At 56.9% G+C, this 17,093-nt stretch overlaps 1 protein-coding gene and 1 long non-coding RNA gene across 2 annotated transcripts in view; both read left to right on the top strand.

Moving 5' to 3' along the window:
• Window positions 1–4,045: 4,045 nt before the first annotated feature.
• On the top strand, window positions 4,046–5,080 carry LOC137149668 (uncharacterized). Its single transcript, XR_010918818.1, has 2 exons — window positions 4,046–4,161; window positions 4,883–5,080. It is a non-coding gene; the product is annotated as an uncharacterized lncRNA (long non-coding RNA).
• Window positions 5,081–7,865: 2,785 nt separating this feature from the next.
• Window positions 7,866–17,093, top strand: part of INSYN1 (inhibitory synaptic factor 1) — a 66,556-nt gene continuing 57,328 nt past the window's right edge. The window contains exons 1-2 of the mRNA XM_067543221.1: window positions 7,866–8,553; window positions 9,000–9,744. Of these exons, the coding sequence (XP_067399322.1) occupies window positions 9,580–9,744 (165 nt within the window). The 5' untranslated portion in view covers window positions 7,866–8,553; window positions 9,000–9,579. The remainder of the gene's footprint in view (window positions 8,554–8,999; window positions 9,745–17,093) is intronic.

Genomic DNA, 17,093 nt, shown 5'->3' with positions numbered 1-17,093 from the left:
CGAACCAGGAACTCCAGAGCTAGGAATGTGAGCGGCTGCAGCTTGAGCGAAAGAAGCAAACCTGTGATAGGCGGCTGTTCTTGGTGGAGCCGGCACAGAGGGACCCTATAATGCCCTCTCCCCAGCAGGTTGCATTAGCAGTTGGGTGGTGTCTATCAAGGAACATTTGGAGTGGATTAGGACTTAAAATCCTCACCTTGCAATGGCATCTTTGCAGGTAGCTTGTTGAGCCTCTCTGGAAGCCTGGTGCAGTCAGTGGGCAGGGGTCTCCATACATGACTCAGGTGCAGAATCAAGGCTTGAGGCGGAGGCTGGATCCATCACGTGTTCAGGGTTCCTTGCCGTCTGCCTGTCACGTGCATAGGAGAAGATACAGCGGCTCTAAAAACGCACCAGCTCTTGGTGCTTAGCTTGGTGAGTAGCTCCCTGTGCCTGCCATGCAATGGCCAGTCCACTCAGCAATGAGGCAGGCTCATCCTCCCTCACCAGCGCTGGCAGGTCCTTACAGCACAAGCATGGAGCACGGACCCTGCCTTAATGTGGTGGTGTGTGATGTTTTGGGGCACACCAGGACTTCAGCCCACTCCCATACCCAAAATAAACGGGGGCTGTTTTGCTGACTTGACTTTGCAATGGTGAGTTGGAAAACTAGGCAGGAGAACAAAACTCCTAGCAGCTTCCTGAAGTAGCTCCATGCTGCACGGCCCACGGGCTGTCACCACAACCCGAAGGTTTGATACAGTTACCCAGGGCTCGAGTCACTGATTCAAAGCCAGATCCACTCAACAGGGAAGAAGCCAAAGCCACTGACTGCCTTTGGGAGCTGATGGGATCCTCGGCTGGGCTTCCCGGATGGCTGCGTACCAGAGTGACGATGCAGTATGAGGGCCTGTAAGGTGAGGAGGGAACTGGAGATGGATAGATCCACAATTCCCGAGGAGAGCTGAGTTCTTAGCACTTAAGAGGCGGCACTGAGAATCCCCTAGGCTTGGGCCTCAAGCGTGTAAGATGGCTAGAAGGCCCGGGATGCGTGGAAATGCTAACCCCTCAGCAGTCTGGATTAGTCGACACTGATGCTTTGTGCTCTGTCCTAGGGTCTCACTGGCTTGGCTGAAGACTTGGCTGCAGCTCCTTCGACTGGTGCGCGCTGCTGATAAACTGCCCCTCTGCATACAGGTAGGCAAAGGTCGCCCAGAACATGACGGCAGAGGGTTCCTGCTTCCTAGAACCCCCTTGGTCACCAGCAGGAGAGAGCAGTGTTACAATTTACAGCTTAAGAACCAGTTCACGCTGAGACGGATTTAAACAGACAATGCAACAGGGTCGTAAAATCAGGTACTTCCAAACCAGAGGCAAACAAACCCTGATGCCCAAAGAGCAAGGTTTGTGACCAATGGCCTTGGAGTATGCAAATGACGCCAGGTGACTAGCATGCCAGTTGGCTGAGTTGCTTCTGATGTCACCTTCTCCCCACCCAATGGTAAATAAAAAGTCTCCAAGTCTAAACCCAGGAAGATGAAATATCGTTTGAGAAGCATCTCTCCTGCAAAGGGAAAATCTCCAGTAAATCAGATCTAACGAAAATCATAAATAAAAATTGCAGCCTGGAGAAAGAGAGCATGATCCTGTACAGGGACGTAGTCAAATGTGCCTCTTGTTATACACCCGAGTGATTCATCTAGGAGTGGGACTTGCAGTCCGTGTCACCCTGATGTATAGTTCCCGCCAGCCCAGGGGCAGGGGTGTTCCTCTGGTTTATTATTAAGAGAGTACTGGGTGGGCTGTGCTGATTGGCTTAATGGGACTGGTGCAGGGAGCCCCTTTCCTGGGCCAGGTGGGGAACTGCCTCCATAAACTCTAGGGACTTTTGACCCTGGCTTGAGACTGGCCTGTAGTTTGCCTCGCAGCCTGCAGGGTCCAGTCCCGGCCACCTTTCAGCGATGGTCTGCACACACCTGGAGGAGGGCCGGGGAATTCTCAGCCCAGAGCGGGTGGCTCCAGACCCCTACAGAAAGGCTTTCGCCCCCCATAAAGGTGAGTGCCATGCTCTAGGACCCCCACGCCCTGGAGAGTGCTCTTCCAGAAGGGAGCAGGATTAGTGCTGTTATGACAGAGTTGATTTGTGATGCACCAATGGGCTGCGCCAGCACAGAAAGAGACCTGGGGCCTGATCCAAATCCCACAGCTCAATGGCCTCTGCCCCCAGCTGCTTGTGCTCCCAAGACCATGTGTGCAGGACAGAGCCATGCTGCCCTGGGACGGCACTGGAGAGTATTCGTGGTATTCCACTGCGCCCCTCTACGGCACACCGCTGCTCCCCATCCATCCATCCATGCGGCCAGCCAGATCCATGGGCTGGTGCTGGGGGCAGAGCCCTGGCCCTGTCACTCCCCTGCCAGCCCCATCTCCGAGGGAGGCACCAGGGGAGTTGGGAGGGGGCAGCCGCTGTGAGAGCAGGGATTGCAAACCTGACTGGCCCTTACTCCTGTCTGTCAGTGGGGGGTGGGCGCTGAGCTCCCTCTCCCCCACCATTGAGCGCTGACACCAGCAGCTGGCAGAGCCCAGCCCTAGAAGCCATTCCTGGGCACTTGGGAAGTCGTCAGCCAGCCGGGCCGAGCCCCGCGGTTTCGGCAGCCTAGCTGAGCATCCAAACGCTCCAAGACTGCTGCTGACTTCTCCCACCCCAGGAGGTTCCCCCAGCCCTGCCGGAGCCTGGCACCATGGACCCACCGGTGGGGACCTCAGCTTCCAGGAGCTGCCCCTGAAGCCCTGGCGTAGCCATTCGCCGGTGGATCTGGGCTGTCTCTGGCCTCTTCTGCTCTCTCCGCCTGGTCAAACGGAACAAACGGCGGCTGGCAGGTCGCTGCCCGCCCAGGGCACTGGCCCAGGACAGGCAGTGGGGCAGGAAGGATCTCCAGAGAGAGGGTCACTCCAGGCCCCAGCGCCTCAGCTGCAACACAGTGACCTGTAAACTGCAATTCCCCACTGCCCACAGAGCCTCCTGCCTCTGCAGAATAGTCCGTGCGTGTCCCTCACAGTGCGTGGGCCTGATCCTGCCCCGTGGTAACTCACGGGTCCCATCCTGCCCCTGTGGAAGGCGCTGAGTGTTTCACCAGTGGTGTCAGCCGTTGGGCTCTCTGCAGAGATTAACAGTGCAGCCAGCTGCGGTGACGTACTCTGCGGGGGAGCAGGTATTACAGGGCCCCCGTCCTGATCCACACAGGACACGAGCCCATCACAGGCTCGCTGCTTTCCCTCGAGAAGTGATGTAGACACTTGCCTGCTAGGGACTGGCTTTGAGATCCACCAACCCACTTCCCCGACATCTCTGACCCAACAGACCACCCGACCGATGGGCTCATTTTCAGGTGCTGCCATCCCATTGTTGAATGGGAACCAGTGGTTTAGCATGAGGAGAGCCATCTCGCTACTCCCCTATGTTATCCATCCCGGGACTGGACTGGAGATGGGCAGAGACCTCGCATTCACTCATGTCACAGGGTGGCCACGGCTGAGTCTCAGTTGCGCCTCCTGGCCACAGGAACTGAGAGCAGGGAGCCTGTTTCTCCTGTGCTCTCAATGCTCCCCCTGCTGGCTGGCATGCAGAGGGGTGAGGAATGGGGCAGGTGCTTGCAGGAGTCAGAAGGTGGGGACGGGGAGGGGGACAGGAGCTGGTGGATGGGAGATGGGGGAGGTGGTGTATAGGTGCAGAGGGGGGAGGTCAGGAGCTAGGTTGTGGGGTGTGTGGACAGGAGCAGAAGGGATGGAGACAGGAGCTGGGGAGGGTGGATAGGAGTGTGATGGGGCATAGCAGGCATCTCTGCCAGAGGCCCTGCTATTTCATAGGGGCTAGGAAACTCTCCTTGTGAAAGAGAAGAGCAGTGAGTTTGGACCTCCAGGGGTTGCCTAGAGAGGCCTCCCAGGATCAGCCGCTGATGGAACCAGCAAGTTGTGATTTTTTCCAGTGGCTAGAAGGGCAGGGGCAGGGACAGGCCAATCAGGGCCCAGCAGACCGGATAAAAAGGACTGGTTGCTTCCTTTTAAAGGCTAGTTGTGGGTGATGCTATGGCAGCGAAGGTCAGGTGGGCCAGTTCTCATGCCTCAGCAGCCTGTTCTGGTCTGGTGCCCAGCCAGCTCTGATGATATTTGAGTTGGAGTAAGGTCTGCAAATGCCTACTGCATCCTATAACGCTCCTGTCCACCCCCTGCTCCTGCCTCCCTGGCCTGTGTTTTGGAATGTAATGCCCATGTGGCCATTTTGAATGAAGTGTTACTTTAATTTTATGGAAAATGAATTAAGCCTGCCTGGGGGGATGTGTGGCTCAGGCAAACCTGTGACAAGGAGCAGGCGGGGGAAGAGGGAGAGCTCCAGGTAGATAGGTGGAAGGGAGAACTGGCCAATGGGTTTACAATCTCTAAAGTACACTTCCCCCAGGACCTGGATTTGAACCCAGGAGTCCTGACTCTGTACAATCTTCAGCTGTCAGCAAGTATCTGTGAAACCCACTGGCAAAGTGTGTACTTCAGGCCTTATTGGTGCCTAGTCTAATGGGGGATAACAACTTTCTACTGCTACCAGTGGCTCACGTGGTAGAGTTCTTTGCTTTGGATGTAAAAGTCCAGATCCTGCTGATAAACCAAATTGCAGGTCTATATAGTTTCTGAGGACACAATTTCTGTTTATATCAGAGTTTTGGTTTTTTTTAACTTAAGAAATTACATCTCCTAAAACGCATTAAAAAGATAAGGATGTAGATTTCAAGCCTCAGAAGTTAGGAAATGCCAGATTTAAAGTGCACCCTTAATTTGGCCCTCTTGTGCATATGTATTATGATAGTCTTATAATTTCTTGATCGCATATTATTCTCCCCGCTCCCCACAGACTCTGCTTCATTCAGGCTGCTTTCTGGACCAGCTCTAGGAATGAATCAAGATCTGCTGCTGAAAGAGGCTGGTGTCTGAAAGAACTGTGCATCATTTGTTGCAGAGGTGGGAAGGTGTGTAGTGAAAGAGGCAGGGGGGCTTCAGGAAGAGCAAGGATGGCCTTGTGATTAAAGCAGTTGAACACCGCCCTGGAGAACTGACTTCTGTCTCTGTTCTGGCCTCTGCCACAGAGTTCCTGTGTGATGCTGGGCAAGTCACCTAAACCAAACCATTCACAGCTGGCCACTAGTTGTGTATCTTGTTTTCTGGGAAGTGCTGAGCACTCACAGCTGCAGCTGAAATCTGGGAGCTGTGATTTAAACATATCAAGTGAAATAAAAATGCAAAGTATTCTGAAGATTGAGGCCCAGGGTGTCCACATCTGGGCACCAAAAATGAGTGGCCAATTTTGACCTTTGCTCTCTGTCTCAGTTCCCCAGCCTTAAAAAGGGACTAAGAAAACCCCTTAATCACACAGGAATGTTGTAAAGATAAATTCATTCATGTTTGGGGAATGCTCAGATCCTATCTGGAAAGCACCATACAATTGCCCAGGAGGAAATTAATAATTCTGAATTCATTGAAGGATTTAGATGGTGTGTGGGCCACACACGAATGAGGATTAAAAGAAATATTGAGTAACTCCTCATTCACTGAAGGAGGCAGGGATTCTGTGGAGGAAATGGTATGTGACCGTGTCACTAAAGACTGTATCATGGTGTGTGTGTACACAGGGGCTGAATTAAGGTTGCGGAGGCAGCCTTAATTCTGGCATTTCCTAACTTTCGAGTGCTGAAATGTGCAACCTCAGCATTCTTTGAACATAATGTTGGGAGGGAGGGGGTGTAATTCTATAGCGCAGCGTTCCGGGGGTGCACCGCTCTTCACAGAGAGAATGAAAGCATGGTCCAGGCTTTAAGAAGCTGCCGTTGAAGTGAGGTGCAGCAAGAGGTGACGCAGGGGGGCCAGGGTCACTGTGAGAAAGCAGGAGGGTTGGTCTGCAGGTGGGATTTGCAGGCAGATTGTGTGGTGGGCAGGCCCAGGGATTAGCCTCAACTACACCTGATGAGCAGCAATATGAACCTAGGGGAGGCCAGAGACAAGCGAGGCGACCCCACAGGGAGGAGCTGCCTCTTACTGAGCTTCTCCAGAGGTTGCTGCCTAGCCCTTTCCTAGCTCGGCCCTTGTTTGCAGAGACCTTCCCGGGGAGGCTGGGGGCATGCGAAGGAGGGGAGGTGAAATGGACAGAGGGGTGCATCTGTGCTACTGCTGAGACAGTGCTTCCCGGCGTGAATGCACCGGCACGCTCACCCTGGTCAGGCTAGCTGTAACCAGGGGTAGCATGGGCAGCACCTCGGCTAGCCACCAGCCTCCAGACCCAGCCCGGCCTGTGGGGTAAGTACTCAGACAGCTAGCCCAAACCACCGCCCCCGCGACCCCTGCTACCCGGCTAGAGCAGAGCTAGTGTGTCTGCCTACCTGAGTGGGGTGGCACGCTCCCAGCTGCAGTGTACAGACGCACTGGTGGCTCGCTGGTGCAGGCAAGCACCTGCCTTGACACACTGCTACCTTCACCCCTGCTGGGAGCTGGCTGCTCTCACAGGTGAAGAGGTTGGGACTAGAAGGCCGATTGACACAAACACCTTGAGTACGGCTGCTCTGAGGCGCTGCTTTCTGCAGTGGGGCCTGAGTCTCCTCTTACCCACAGCAATGCAGATCAGACCCATTCTTGTACCAAAGTGCTGGGAGAGGAGAGGTTTACCCCTCCCTGCCTGTGGCAGGGCAGAGTCTCCCGGGGGTGGAGGAGGGGCCCTATGGAGGGCGGGACCATCCCTTCCCCTAGAGGCAGGGCAGCCTGAGGCCTGGCCACAGGCACAGCTCGGTGTAGGTGGGGGTGCACTGGGCTGTGTCAAACCTCCTGGCCACTCTCTTGAACCTCCCACAAGCCCCTCCCTCCCCTGCATGTTTGTGGTGGCCTTGGCACTTCTCTCCACAGGAGGCTGCTGGCCCTGGGATGGAGCTTCCTTAGAATCATAGAGTTGGAAGGGACCTCAGGAGGTATCTAGTCCAACCCCCTGCTCAGAGCAGTACCAACCCCAACTAAACCATCCCAGCCAGGGCTTTGTCAAGCCGCAGCTTAAAAACCTCTAAGGATGGAGATTCCCCCAGCTCCCTAGGTAACCCATTGCAGGGCTTCACCACCCGCCTAGGGAAAAACTTTTTCTTGCTGGGGAACAGCAAGGTTCTCCTGCGTTTTAGGCCTCTGGTGGCTACAGCAGGCTGGGGAGGGATTTGCCCTGAGACGTTTCCTTAGTTCATGGAGCGCCATTCCTCCCCCACGCAACTGGGCAGCTGGGTCCTGTGGTACAGGTGGGGAAACTGGGGCAAGGAACATGACTAAGGGTTAGTAGCAGAAGGGGATCAGAGACCAGGCCTGTGCAGACCAGGAGTCCGGACACCTTCCCGAGGCCTGTCCCAGTGGCTAGACCATGGGACTTAGCCAGACGGGGGCTCTCGTCCCCGCTCTACCAGGGGCTTGCCGGGCCTGGCAGAAGGCGCTTGGGCCGCCCCGCGGTGTTCCTCGCTCTCCGCCTGTAAAACGCCACCGCCTCCTTCGCGCGGGGAGCGGAGAGGCCCAGCTGGGGCTGCCCAGCGCCGCCGCCCGCCGGGGACCTCGCCGGGCAGAGCCGGCCCCTCCGCCGCAGGGCGCCCGCCGCGCTCTGCCCCTTTAAGCGCCGGCTGCTTGGCCAGGCTCTGCCCCCTCGCTCCCAGCGCCAGCCGCACGCCGTGCGCGGAGCCCGGCCGCGGGCTGCAGGCGGCACCAGCCCGGCTCCAGGCAGGACGCGCGGCGCGGTGCAGCGCGGCTCGGCTCGGCTCGGCTCGGCTCGCTCCATGGCTGCCCCTGCCCGCGGGGAGCCGGGCGCCAGGGGCCGGGCAGCAGCCGCCCGGGAGTGGCGGACGGGCGCCCGCCGGATCTGAGCCGCTCGCCGCCGGGCCAGCCGCGGGGGCCCCCCCCCGCCATGCGGGCAGCTCCGGCGCCCCCCCGCCAGCAGCCCAGCCTGGGGCCGAGCCCCGCGCGCCCGGAGCCGGCCCGGCCGCCCTGCCCAGCGCACTAGCTCCGTGCGGCGCGGCGGCGCTTGTCGGGGACCGGCCCGCGGGCTCCGGCCGCCCCTGCCCTGCCCTGCCTGCGCATGATGGGCCGGCGGGGCCGAGAGGCATCGCAGCGCGGCGCTGGCGAGGGGGGGAGCCCGGCCGCCTCCCCCGCACACGGCGTGGCAGCTCCCCTCCTCCTCCTCCTCCTCCTCCGCCGCCTCTGAGCCGGCTCCGCGCCTTCCGCTCCGGGCGAGCCGGGCCGAGCCGAGCCGAGCCGGGCCGGCCAGGAGAAGAGCGAGGCCAGACCTCCTGCGGGCTCGGATCCAAGGGGCGAAGAAGGGCCCCTGCTCCGGGGGAGGATGGCATCGCCCGGGCCGGGCACGGCGACCAGCCAGCTGGCAGCGGCGGGGAGCCAGCGCCGCTGAGCGGGCACCGCGAACCCAGCCCCCGGCTGCGCCCAGGGGCGGCCGGAGGAGCCGCAGCCCCTGCGCTGGAGAAGCGGGAGCCGGGCCGGTGTCCCCCCGTCTCCGCTCGCCGAGTAAGTGGCCGCCGTGGCTGGCTCGCGGGGCGGCTCGGCAGGAAACGCGGCGTTCCCGGCGCGATCCGCGGCCTTACGGCCGGCGAGGCGCGGGGCAGGGGCGGGGGGCGAGGCGCTGGCGCCCGTGCAGCTCGCCCGGCCAAGTGGGGGCCCGTGGCCAGCCATTGCCGGGAGCGGGGCCGGTTCCTTTCGTTGATCCCGACAGTCCCCGCCGGGCCGGGCCGGTCCCAGCCGCTCCCGTGGCGCTGCCCCCGGCAGAGGACGGCGCGGGGCGGGCTGGCTCCGGGCTGGGCTCCGGGCGCTGCGTTGCGCTCCGCTGGCCCTGGCGGGGATGGATCGGGCGAAGCTGCAGCGCCGAGCACAGCCCCGGGCCAGCCCGGCTCGCGGGGTGCCCTGCCCGGCCCGGCCCGTGACGCTGCGGTGTCTCTCTCTCGCTCTCTCTGCAGGAGGCGGCCGTGGACCCCGGGGCCCCAGGACACGCGCCCCCGCCGTGGAAGCCCCCGTGGGTCCGGCGGGACGTTTCCCGGGCTGCCCCGCGACGAAGAACCCAGGATCGGGCGCATCGTCGGTTCCTGTGAGCCAAGCGGGCCGAGCCCGCCCCGGATCGGTCGCCGCGGGGCCCCGGGCGCCGCGTAAGGCGGAAGGAAGCGGAGCAGGTGGAAACGGGGCCGCTGCGCCCAGCCTCTGCGGGACATCGGGGCGCCCCCACCCCCGCGCCCCGGGCAAGGGGATGCCCCCTCCGGGCAGCCGGGCACTGCCTACCCGCTAGCAGCGGCGCGGGGCCGGGCAGGGGTAGCTCGCGGCCCGCCTGCTCGCTGCGCCCGGCACCGCTCCGGTGCCATGGGTGCGCCGGAGAGCGCGGAGAGCTCGCCCCGCGCCGCGCGGCTCTGAGTGCCGGCCGGGCTCTCGGGGGCGGGGGCGGTAAGATGTGGAGATCTCCCCGGCCGAGAGGGGCTCCGCGGAGGCAAGGCTGGGCTGGGGGAGAGCAGAATGGACAGCGCCGGGCGCCCAGGCCGCTTGTGAAGGATGAACTCGCGGGGCTCGCAGCACAGGCAGCCCAGTGACGACCCCGCCGGCGGCAGCAGCAGCAGCAGCGAGAGGGAGCGGATCCGGTGCCGCATGAAAATGGTGATCGGGCAGCTGGAGGGGATCCTGCAGGAGCTCAAGGAGGTAGCCAAGGAGCTCCGGGAGGTGAGCGCCGCCGGGGAGGGGGCGCCCTGGGGGTACCCGAGAGCGGGCCGCGCTTCCTGCGGTGCCAGCAGTGGGGCTGGCTTGGCGGAGCAAACTGGTGTGGGCACAGCGTGTGTGTGTGTGTCTGTGTGAGAGAGAGAGAGACAGACAGACAGACTCCTGTTGTGGGTACAGCCTCTGCACCTGTTCCCATTGTGAGTACATCCTGTGTGTGTGTGTCTGTCTGTCTGTCCTCTGTTGTGGGTACTGTCTGTGTGTGGGGGGGGGGAGAGGGGGATTAGATTCCCTTATTGCCCTGAGCCCCAGGCAGTCAAGTCACTAGTGCATATCCTGACTGCTTTGATCTGCACTCTTTTTGCAGGGATGTCAGTGACAGCCCCGGTTCCCCACCGCCCCCCAATGTCAGGGGAGAATCCGGCCCCCATTGATATGCCCTGCTCTGTCTCCAGGTTCAGGCTAGCGGTTCACAGGAAAGAGGTGTTGCCCCACAGAGAGCTGAATTTGCAGCACAGCTAAGCACAGCCACGGGTGCGCGCTGGTTGATTTCCAGGAAGCAAGAAGGGCTGCCCGTTGCCCTTGACTCAGCTGACTTCAGCGCCATTGACTGCCCAGCACCACGCGGGATCAGGCCCAGTGTAGAGCTTAGGACACCTGACCCCATGGTGGCTTGGGTCCAATAGGCCCCACAGCGATCAGGTCCTTGTATACCAAGCTGTGCTGGTGAGTCACAAAAGCCACCCTAGAGGTTCGCCTGGGTGTATGATGGAGTGGAGCCGGTGGTGTTCCTGTTACCCACCGACTGCTATGACTTACAGTGCTTCCGACTGTGATGTGTTGCAGTCAGGTCTTTTTCTGCACTTAATTTCCTTGCTTTCTTTTCACCTTTAAAGAAAGGGGAGGGGGGTGGAGAGAGGAAACATATCCCCTGTCCTTAAATGATCCCGAAGAGGCTTTGCTTCCTCAAATGTGATCTGGTGAATCCGATTGAACGTTTAGCTACAGTTCATGGCGCGCAGCCCTGGGTGACTGGAGTAGCCGCCTGTCAGCGTGGCCCTGTGAAGCCTGGATATTTGCAGCAGAGAGAACCAGACTGATTGGAGGGAGGGTCGAATGGGGGTTGTAGAATGCAGCAGATCTGACAGAGAGAGCCTGATATCCCAGGAGCCCCCCACCACGCCTTCAGACCACCCAATGCGAGTGAATGAGGCCATGAATGCGAGTTATTTCCCAGCGCCCTTGGCCCGCTTGTCCAAGTTGGTGGCAGGTCTGCATCTATTGGGCTGGGCAGGGAGAAAGCGCTGGGGCGTCCACAGGTTCTGCTGAAATCTCAGGGCCAGGGTCTCAGCTGGTGTAAATCAGTGTGTTTCCATTGGGTGCCACTGCCCTTTGCTGCTTTACACCAGTGGAGGCTCTGGCCCTGAGATGCCGAATGAGCCTGCTCAAATGACATTAGGCTTGATTCCACCCACTGAGCAGAGGTGCTGGATCTCAGCGATGCCTGTGGGCCCAATCCTCATTGCTCGGTATCATTTACACCAGTGCCAAACGCCGTCCTGTGGGAATGGTACTTTGCAAGGCCCTCGGGATCTCAAAATTATCATTAGTTGTTTGCATTTTTGTAGCACCTTGGGCCCCCGTCATGGACCAGGACCCTACTGTGCTCGGTGCTGTACAAACAGAACGAAGAGGCAGTCCCTGCCCCACAAGCTTACAATCTAAGCTGATGGGCAGTTTTACAAAAAGCTGTTGACCTACATCTGTGCCGTCAGGAGTCACACCTCAGCCATTTTCGCTGCTGCCCTGTCCAAGCCAATAAGTGCGGTGTGCGTTTTCTCCCGGTGGGGAAGGGTCAGGCTTTTGTTTCCCTCTCCCATGAATCAGCAGTAGTTGAAGGGTCTGGCTCAGCTTTTCCAAAAGGTGGGTGGGGGGAACCAAATGTGGGCAGAAATTTGGGACATTTCAGCGTGTGAAAATAGAACCTCCTACTGGAAGTTGTTTGGGCATGACTCGCTTTCGTTCTAACGTGTCCACGGGCCAAATTCAACCCTGGCTGAACTCCAAGAAAGTCGGTGGGTTTGGCTCAGTAAACCAAACCTTTCCCTGGCCTAGCCTGGTCTCTTTCTTTGCTCTTGCTGCCCCTCCTCCGCTCCTCCCAAGGCCGGATTGTGTCTGGGCTGCATGGTGGGCAGCATCACAAGGCGTGCCCCTCCCCTGACCTGTGCCAGGGAAATGCTGCTGCTCCAGGCATCAGATCCAAAGTCCACTGGAGTCCGAGGATGTCTTCCCATTGGCTGTAGCTGGCTTTGGATCAGGCCCCATCTTAGCACTACTGGCACCGCTAGTCTGTGGCAAAGGCAGGGCTGTGGATGCAAAGGGGTGTGTAGGCGGCACCCCGTCCAAGTGGGAAGGAGCTAACTGGGCCGGCCAACTACCCAGATCCCTGCTGGGCACTGGAAGCCGCGTACCTCTCCGGGCCTCTTCTTGGGCGGAGCTCCCAGCCACAGTCCAGCTCTGGGTGCCTGGCCCAAAATAACCCTTTGTGGAAAATAATAGCACAAAGCTTTAAAAACCCAGCCGAGGCTCAAAGGCGGGGTGGGGGAGACGCAAGCAGCAATCACATAGGACTCTAAGGGGTAAATCCTGCTCCATTTGTCCCTTGGCTCATTGGAAGTCCACCAGGGCCAAGAGTCTGTGTGCGCCAAGGTGAAAAGGGTTTGCAGAGGCCGGAGGAGCAGGTTGCCTGTTGTGGCGGGTTGCTTTGCGTCTCTCTCCTGGCGAAGCATAGCAGCTCACCCTCTGCTGCAGGAGGTGCGGGCAATGGGAGAGATTGTGTCTGAGCAGTGATCAAACCCTCTGGAATTACCACTTTCAGCACCAGAGAGTCAGTGAATACACACGTTCCCCCTCTTTGCCCTGTGGGCTGCTTTGGAGCCTACCGGGCATGGTACGCCATCAGGACCATCTGGTTGGTGTTTGTCTAGGGGTCTCATGGACTCCAAGGTCAGAAGGGACCAATATGAGCATCTCGTCTGAGCTGCTGCACAACGCAGGCCACAGAACCTCCCCCACCCACTCCTGTAACAGGCCGTAACTGATGACTGACTTATGAAAGTCCTCAAATCATGGTTCAGAGACTTGAAGGTACAGAGAATCCACCAGCAAGTGACCCAGGCCCCATGCTACAGAGGAAGGCGTTTGGTTTGTCAGGAGGCTTGAAAAAAACTCTCACTCCTTGTAGCCCGGCTGCGGAGATGCAGTTGACCAGAAGCATGGCTGACTTGTTGTGCTTGATGAAAGGAAAAGGCCAACCAGTTAGCATGTGTTTATCTGACTAGCAGGTCACCCGTCTCCCCTTCGGAGACAGTGATCGGATACCGGCCAGAGGGGAAGATTAGAAATGATAATGCTAAGCTAGGAAGCAGAGCTGGGGTTGGCGGGAAAAAGAGAGAGAAAGCAGGAGCTCTGGTGGCTGCTGTCTAAAGACCGTTGTCCTGTGGCTAGAAGAGAAGTGTCTTTCAGCTCGTCGGAAAGGAGGCTGGGTCGGGTGGTTAAGGCATAAGAAGGCGTTCTGGTCCCAGTCCTGGCTCTGCCACCTGCAGCAAGTCACTAGGCCTTGCCGTGCCTCCGTTTTCTCCCCTGTAAAGCAGAGAGAGTGATACTTATCTGCTTCCCCAGGCTAAATCATGTCATGCTCCTGAAGTGTTTTGAAATCCTCAGAGGGAAGGGCAAAGCATTGTTCTTGTAACAAATCCTGAACGCCAGCCAGCCAGCGAGGCGCGTAGAAAACTCCCAGCTCAGCATCCGTTCGTAGAAAGTGCCTACAACAGGGCTGCTTTGCACTGGAGGTGGCTCAAGCACAGTATGCCTGATGGGTTTCCACATGGGCATATAACTCATGCCCACTGGAGATGACCAGACGCTCGTGCTTAGTTGGAGTCCCTCATCTCGCTGCTCGATTCTCGGAGCCTGGGTATTTTTGACCCCACAGCTGAGACTCACGTGGGATCCTGTCTGAGCTGATAAACAGAGTGGGACCAGGCCAGGTCGGTGCGGGGATGAAGACCTCCTGGGAAAAGCTTAGAGGTGGGCTTGGATGATTCAGGGCCTGACTTGCCCTGTTTCTGCCAGGCCATGATTTTGAGGGAATACACCTGTCAGCTGAGTGGCAGAACCCAGCCCTTAGTCCCTGGCTCTCCCCCTAAGTCAGCAGTGAGCCAAGGTGCCTGCAGGTTGCAGTGTTTAACGGGTGAGATGGTGCACTGACATCCTAAGCACTCGTGCACTTTCAGGGCCCCTTGGAACTTTCCACAAACGCACAGGGCCTTGACTCCAGCCTCCTGGCCAAATGCCACGGTGGCTAATTATACCCGAGTGCTGCCATTTCAATCAGATGCATTTTTCTTCTTCGCTTCCTGGCTGAATTTCTAGCTCATTGTTGCTCCGTGCTGGTACAAGTAACGCAGCTGCCCGGAATTCCAGCCCGGAAGAGAGAGAATGTCAGGGCTTGGTGAAGCGTTTGCTGTGTGTATCGATCTAGAACGCTGTGACGGGTTCCCCAGGATCCAGCCTGGAACTGTGGGACCCCTCTGCCCTCCAGCCTGGCCTGTCTCTCACAGTGCTTTGCTAGTGACAAGCAGCGACACCCCGCCAGGTGCTGTTGTCACTCAGTCAACAGGCGGGGACACACCCAGCTAAGTTGCAGGACTGCTGTCAAAGGGCTTGTCTATACATACAGTGCTGCAGCGTGGCACAGCTGTACTGATGCCACTGCACTCTGCAGCCCCTCTGGTGAAGATGCTCTCTGCCAACGGGAGACAGCTCTCCCCTTGGCACAATAAAACTACCTCTGCGAGGGGTGGTAGCAACATAGCACCGTCCACACCAGCGTTTACCTCAATGTAACTTATTTTGCTCAGTGATGCTGCCATAAACTGTAACATAGACAGAGCCTAAGCCACTCACGAACCATCCACAGGGAAACACCAGCAAACCCCCCTAGCCTTGCACCCCAGAAATGTACCGTCTTACACTCCTCGAGCTCATTAATTGCTTCAGCACTTCATCAAAGGATAGTGGACACGCACCAGCCTTTGTCATCTGAGCAGGTTCGCCAAGCACTTCAGACAAACTCCCTGGTAAAGATAAAACATTAAAATCAGTTTATTAACTACAGCTAAATAGATTGGAAGTGATTATAGGTGGTAGGCATAGAGATCAGAGATAGTTACGTAAGAGATGAAAGTAAACATGCATTCTAAATCCTAAACTTTATCAGCGACTGATTAAGGTTTGAATCAAGCCGTTTTTCTCACCCCACTGCATGTTGCAGCCAGCTTACAGTTTTTAATACACGGACTGAATTTCCTTCTCAGTCTGGGGCCAGTCTCCTAAGTCTTTGTCTTCTCGGTGTTCTTGTTGCCTTCAGCATAGGTGGGGGAGGTGAGGTGGTCTCACGATCCCACGGTCATTTATTTTATGCTCTCAATTCATGTCCCAGGAAAGATACTAGCCCAGACATGTCCTTGCTGAGTCACAGAGTAGAGCAATCCCCTTGTGTTGTGCGTGCACAGCTGTCTCTTATTGAACTGCCGACCTCTTGTTTACAATTCCCCTGCCGGTCAATGATCATTTCACGCCTGCCTGGGTGTGGGTCAACACCTTTGTTGTCACCAGAGAGCTAGCAGTGGGCATCTCCCAAACTCACAGCGTATTTCAATAACAGCCACATAGCAAAATCTCATAACTTCATATCGAATAATGATATACGTATTTTGACAGAGCAGATCATGACCTTTCATACGGTACCTTACAAGGCTTGCTTTATATGAAACATCACAACCATATACCAGTGAGGAATATGGGGTTTACGGGTGCTATTTGGAGGTACGCTGCGTCACCAACGCCTTCTGAGATCCTTCAGAATGGAAGGCACTGAGATCAGTGGGGGAAAGTGCTACCTAGGAACCAGTTGTCATTATTTATTAGCAAGCAAAGTTTTAAAGAAGCTGCCAGTTGCAAGCTGAGTCTCCCAGGAATTCGGGTAAGACTTCCTATTCCACACCTAACATGCCAGTGTTACCAGTGGCTTGGTCGTTGCCTTCCCAGTGTGAATCGCAGCTGGGAAAAGTGCGTTATGTTTAAAATAAGGGACATGTTCAGTGTCCATTAAGCACCGCTGAAAGTGGCACTGGCTCCCACCTGCGATCCACAGCTTGGCCTTCTTCAGAGCGGCTGCACTTTGACACGGATTGTTTTCGGGATTAGCAGCATTGTTTTTAAAGGGCACCGTCCGTTTTAGAAAGCCCATTTCTGCCTGGCCGCTGGAGCTGAGTGGAGTTCCGAGGCGCACCGCTGATTGCTGAAGCTGAAAGGAATAAGAGGGAGAATTTTTTTTTCCGCATTTGTTTTCTTTGGGCCCTTGAGCCCACTTGGTGTATAATCAGTTTCACTGATTCCCCGGTGTGCTCCCTCAGTCAGTTTCTCCCTTGCTGAAAAGTCCCTTCTAAACATCCGCGAGGGATCTGAAAACCCCTTATAAAAATCTCGTGAAGGATTTTAAAAAAATAACCAGAACTCAAAGCTGGCTTGTCATCTACCCGGAGATCTCTGTCCACAGCTCCAGCAGCTTGAAGGAGTTTTAAACTGAGAGTGAATGTCATTTATGCTCACTGTAAGGCCCCTTTCATGAATCCATAGATATTTAAGACCAAGTGGGACCATTATGGTAATCTAGTCTAACATCCGGCATAACGCAGGCCAGAGGAGTAGATAGAGGCCTGCGTGTAAAGGATAATCCTCCTCTGACAGGGTGAACTCTCAGAACCTAACGTGGGTTTTTTTTCAACTGGAAATACTGATTGGTGGCTGGTGGCCCTTTGGAGACAAACACTTTATCACCTACTCGCTGACTCTGCCCACCAGGTCAGCACTGCCACGTCGTAAGCAACAGTATTTTAATTGGGCAAAAACTTTCTTGAGACTCTGCACTGAATTTTTTAACCTTTTGCCTGTGTTTGTGGCCCTTTTTTTGTGCTATGGCTGCCCCAAGACTGTAGCCAGCTGCTGTATTATTATTTATATCACAGTAGCACCCCGAGGCCTGGATATTGTGCTAGGTGGCATTGTGGTAGATGCTATATAGATACCTAGTGAAAGAGAGTCCCTGTGCCAAAGAGTTTACGATTTAAACAGAGACAAAGGATAAGAAAGGAAACTGAGGCACAAAGAGAGGACATGATTTGACCAAACTCAGGCAGCGAGTCCATGGCGGAACTAAGAATAAATCCCAGATCTCTTGATTCCCAGTCCCCTGCCCTGTCTCCTAGACCACAGTGCCTCCCAGTGGTTGG

Source organism: Emydura macquarii, unplaced genomic scaffold (genome assembly GCF_026122565.2).
Source record: "Emydura macquarii macquarii isolate MOO-44397 ecotype Brisbane River unplaced genomic scaffold, CSIRO-AGI_Emac_v2 contig_799, whole genome shotgun sequence".
Lineage (NCBI taxonomy): Eukaryota > Metazoa > Chordata > Testudines > Chelidae > Emydura > Emydura macquarii.
Note: the sequence above shows the minus strand (reverse complement) of the source record. Positions and strands in the feature narration are given on the sequence as shown.